General features: G+C 53.0%; 1 protein-coding gene across 1 annotated transcript; it reads right to left on the minus strand.

Moving 5' to 3' along the window:
* Positions 1 to 1,918: 1,918 nt before the first annotated feature.
* LOC136113885 (olfactory receptor 14J1-like) lies at positions 1,919 to 2,851 on the minus strand. Its single transcript, XM_065859124.2, has one exon. The coding sequence runs from the start codon at positions 2,849 to 2,851 to the stop codon at positions 1,919 to 1,921; it is 933 nt and encodes a 310-aa protein (XP_065715196.2).
* Positions 2,852 to 4,837: the final 1,986 nt, after the last annotated feature.

Raw genomic sequence — 4,837 nt, forward strand, 5'->3', positions numbered from 1 at the left:
CTGGAGCTCCAACAGTTCAAATGGGCAGCCTCACAAGATAAATGCTTCTTTTCATGGGAACTCAGAGAGATCATTCTTGTGCTTGGAGCAGGCTGTCCTGTAAGGTTGATCTTATTTCCTGAGCTCCTTCACACTTCAAACCTACTTCTATGTCACCACCTCTATTGGCAGTTGTCCCCTATTATGTGGAATTCTGGAGCCCACCAGCCTGTGCTCTGCTGCTGGCCTTCCTCTCTCCCCTCTAGTGCCTGACACCCCACTGTTTCCTGGTCACAAAAGCCAAGGTGGACATGGATTTTCACATCCCTCACCAGCTCTTCCTTGTTTGCCACTTCCAGATCCAGGTGAGAATCACCCCTGCTGCCCACCAAAAAGCCATGTTAAGAAGTTGTCTCAAGATCCTCTGGACTGTTGGCACCTGCCACTTTCCCTGGTCAGTGAATACCAGGGCAATTACAGGTCCCCATAGGAACCTGCTCATTGACTGGAGAGTTCTCCAGCTTACTGACAGAAGATATTTTCCATTTCTTCTCTATGATCAAGTAGTTTGTAACACCCAACACGTTATCACCCGATATTGGATTTACATGACACATTCTTAGAACCGGGGCTGAGTTGGCTGTGCTACAGTTGCTGCCGCTCAGGGAAGACAACAGGAGTTTGACCAATATCAGGGTTCCATTAAGCATCCGGATCTGACCTGGCCTTGAGAACTCCTTATGCACCCAGGGATGTTCAGAGACGGAGTCTGTCCCTTTTTCACACAGAGGCAGGAGCCACAGTGTCCCTCTGGCCTCCTGGTACGACACTCAAAGGATGGGAAGTATCTCATCCCTTTCGTGTGTCACCTGCTCTGTACTCATCTCAGATTCCCCACATCATGAGGAATGGACACATGGACCTTGGTTCAAGGAAGAAGATCCCAGTTCAAGGAAGCAGACCTTCATGGTACCCCCACAGAACAGCTGATGGCATTTGTGCTCACTTGGGTTCATCTCACCTCACATACATGATGTGCATGTTTACAACTCACCTGTACAGTGCAACATGGACTTCAGACCTATTCATTCAATGTATCTTCATGGAAAGAAGAACAACCTCTCTGAGCTAAGGTGGGAGCCAGGGTTAGAAACGGTAGTCCTGAGGGAGAATGCATGGTGATTGACCTGAGGCTCCTTCCAAAGGGGTGTCCAGTGCACACAGGCACCAGTCGTACCCTGCTCTGCTGGTCCTGCAGGTCTGACAGGAGGCCTGGCTGTGAGAGGACACTGCTGTGTGCCTGCCCTGCACACACACACTGATCAGCTGTACAATGGGGTTTGCATCTGTGGGCAACTTTCTTGGGCTTGTTCTTGAGAGGAACTCTGTAAAAACACATAAACATACAGGCACTGCCCTGAGGAGATCACCCTTCATTATGCACGCCAGCTCTGTCACAGCAGTGCCCATTGCCTGTCCTTGCCTGCAGTTACAGGTCTCATACACAGCAGGATGGTGACCAAGCTGCCAGAGCACTCAAGCCGTGAACCAACACAAGGGGTGGGAAGGAAACTGTGGAAGTGGAAAAAAACCAGCCCCCAAAGATCCAGAGATGGTGCTCCCCAGTGACACTGCCGTACCTGCACTTTATTTCCTTCCATACAAACACACAAACTGTCCCTGCAGCTCCAAAAATACCTTGGAGTAAGGGTTTCAGGAAATATTCCCAAATATTTGTGGTGGCCTTTGTTATGGTTAAACACATAAAAACAACTCTTTATTTAAAAATCCACTCAGACAGAAAGGCACATAAGAGAGTGAATTACAAAGGGGATGACAATATTCTAGTGACGAAAAATAAACTACAAAAAAAAAAAAAAAAGAGAGATGTAATGTAATGAATTGTTTTATAACTGCTATGCAGAAGCTGATGAGAAGACTACTGCTTCAGGAAAATATCAGTCATCAGTTTGTACAGGGCATCCTTGAGCTCCCGGTTCCTCATGCTGTAGATGAGGGGGTTCACTGCTGGAGGCACCACCGAGTACAGAACAGACACCACCAGATCCAGGGATGGGGAGGAGATGGAGGGGGGTTTCAGGTAGGTGAATATGCCAGTGCTGACATAGAGAGAGACCACGGCCAGGTGAGGGAGGCAGGTGGAAAAGGCTTTGTGCCGTCCCTGCTCAGAAGGGATCCTCAGCACGGCCCTGAAGATCTGCACATAGGAGAAAAGAATGAAAACAAAACACGAGAATGCTAAACAGGCACTGACCACAACAAGCCCAGCTTCCCTGAGGTAGGAGTGTGAGCAGGAGAGCTTGAGGATCTGGGGGATTTCACAGAAGAACTGGTCCAGGGCATTGCCCTTGCACAGTGGCAGTGAAAATGTATTGGCCGTGTGCAGCAGAGCATGGAGAAACCCAGTGGCCCAGGCAGCTGCTGCCATGTGGACACAAGCTCTGCTGCCCAGGAGGGTCCCGTAGTGCAGGGGTTTGCAGATGGCAACGTAGCGGTCATAGGACATGACAGTGAGGAGAGAATATTCTGCTGAAATGAAAAAGAAAAACAAAAAGAGTTGGGCAGCACATCCTCTGTAGGAAATGACCCTTGTGTTCCAGAGGGAACTGGCCATGGATTTGGGGACAATGGTGGAGAGGGAGCCCAGGTCGAGGAGGGCGAGGTTGAGCAGGAAGAAGTACATCGGGATGTGGAGGTGCTGGTCCCAGGCTATGGTGGTGATGATGAGGCCGTTGCCCAGGAGGGCAGCCAGGTAGATGCCCAGGAAGAGCCAGAAGTGCAAGAGCTGCAGGTCCCGTGTGTCTGTGAACGCCAGGAGGAGGAACTGGGTGATGGAGCTGCTGTTGGACATTAGGTACCTGTGGGCATGAGGACCTGTGCAAGGAGGAAAAGACAGTGACGGTTTTGATGAGACTTCTCTGGGAAAAAGCCAAAGCCATTTCTCACAGACCCTCCCACAAAGAGACCCATTTTTTTCTTTTTCCAGGAGAACGTCCTGGTTGGAGCCCTCGTGTGTGCTTGATGAGTGTGCAATGAAGAGCAGGGTCTCTGCCCAGGGGCTCTTGAGCAGTCAGCCTGACCCTGTGTGATTGGGTGGGCAGGGGCCAGTCCTGGGGTTCGGCTTTGTCAGCTGGAACCGCTCCTGGTGCAGAAGGGACTGTCAGCATCTGTACCCCCAGGCCTGAGAAACTGAGTTGGAGAGGTCTGGTGTTTCTACATCTGCTTCTGCCCTCCCACCCTGGGGAGTGTTTTTGGGTGTCAGAAGCCCTCAGCATTTCTCCTGCACTCAGGGAGAACAGAGTGAGTCCTGCGAGACCAGAGGATGCCTGTGGGTCAGTGCAGAGTGAGGGCAGCTGCTCTGTCCCTCTGTCCTGCTCCAGCTGCCCTGGGCTGGCACTTTTCTGAGACAGAGGCTGATCACACTCCCATGTTACCCTGAAAAGCCACCAGGCACTGCTGAGAGCAGGGGCATCCACCGCAGAGAACAACATGTCCAACCTTTCCCAAGGTCTCAGCACCCCACGTTTAGCCCAAGACACACATGGATCAGTCCCCAGACCCACAGACTGCATTGCCCACACCCCACAGGTCAGAGCAAAGCTGGGACACGTGTTCCCATGGACACACCTGCAGGAAAGGACCCACAAGATCAGGCTGTGACTCTGCAGCTGAAACTGCCATCCCCAGAGAGCCTGACAGCAAGAACAAGATCCCAACAGCAGTGACCCAGAGCAGGGGAGCAAGAAGGACAATGCGGTGAGGGTGGGTGTGAGAGAGGCCAGGGCAGAGGCAGCCGGGCACTCAGACAGCGTCACCCTTCCCCAGCTGTGCAGCCACCTCCCAGACACCAGCATTGCCGGGCAGCTGCTCTCAGCCCCTGTGCTCTGCAGAGGAACTGGAGCTCTGGCTGCACAGGAGCTGCTCCATGCCTTGGAGCCCCCGGCCCTGAGGGCAGAGGCTTTGCTGGGTGGGAGAGGAGGCCAGGGGGCTGCTCACAGGAGGGATCTGCACTGCAGGGGATCACAGGGACTTTTCTCTGTTCTCCCTCCCATAACAATTCCAGGTTTAGTTTCCTCTCATTTCTGATCATTTCGCTGCTGCCTGGAGATTCTCCCCCCGGGAAGTGTTTCCCTGTCCATGTCTCTTCCCTGTCAGTGCTCACAGACCCCATCCCACCCTCTGTGCCCTCCCCCTGGCCCTACAGATCCTGCCTGTTCCCAGGGCACTGCCTGGGGGCATCTTCCTGTTTGCAGGTTGGAAAACGGGACAGGTCAGACTAAGGTGGATGAGTCCAGGCTATCTGATGCTGGTGCTCATTTTCATTTTATTGTTTCCTGCACCCCCCGCCCCTTGGGATGGGAAACTGAAAAGACAGGTTCAGGAAAGCTCCTTATCTGTCTGCTAATCCTTGGATTGATCTTGTCCTTGGGCATCCCTTGATGATCAGGAGCTGTGAGCACCCTCTCCATAGCAGAAGGACCTTTATTGCCCTTATAGCGTTTGCTACTTCCCCCGCACAGCTTCTCCGCTCAGCACCGTGGGGATCTCCCTGGGCAGGCTGAGCGCTGACCCTGGCAGGCGGCAGAGTCCCTGCCCTGGCACAGCCCTGGGGTGCAGGGACCCTGCTCTGCAGGACAGCCCTGGGCACCCCTGCCTGAACATTTGCGTTTACACCCCTGCAGCCATCCGTGATCAAAGGCAGCCATCATGCCCTGTCCCTCTGAAGGTTCAGAAGACAATCCCTGCTCTGCAGCACGTCCTGCTCCTCTACATCAGAGGGTGTCTGAGAGTTGTACTCACATCTCTTGTGTTATCTGCAATGTGACAGCTTTAGAAG

Source organism: Patagioenas fasciata, chromosome 29 (assembly GCF_037038585.1).
Source record: "Patagioenas fasciata isolate bPatFas1 chromosome 29, bPatFas1.hap1, whole genome shotgun sequence".
In the NCBI taxonomy this organism is placed as follows: Eukaryota; Metazoa; Chordata; class Aves; order Columbiformes; family Columbidae; genus Patagioenas; species Patagioenas fasciata.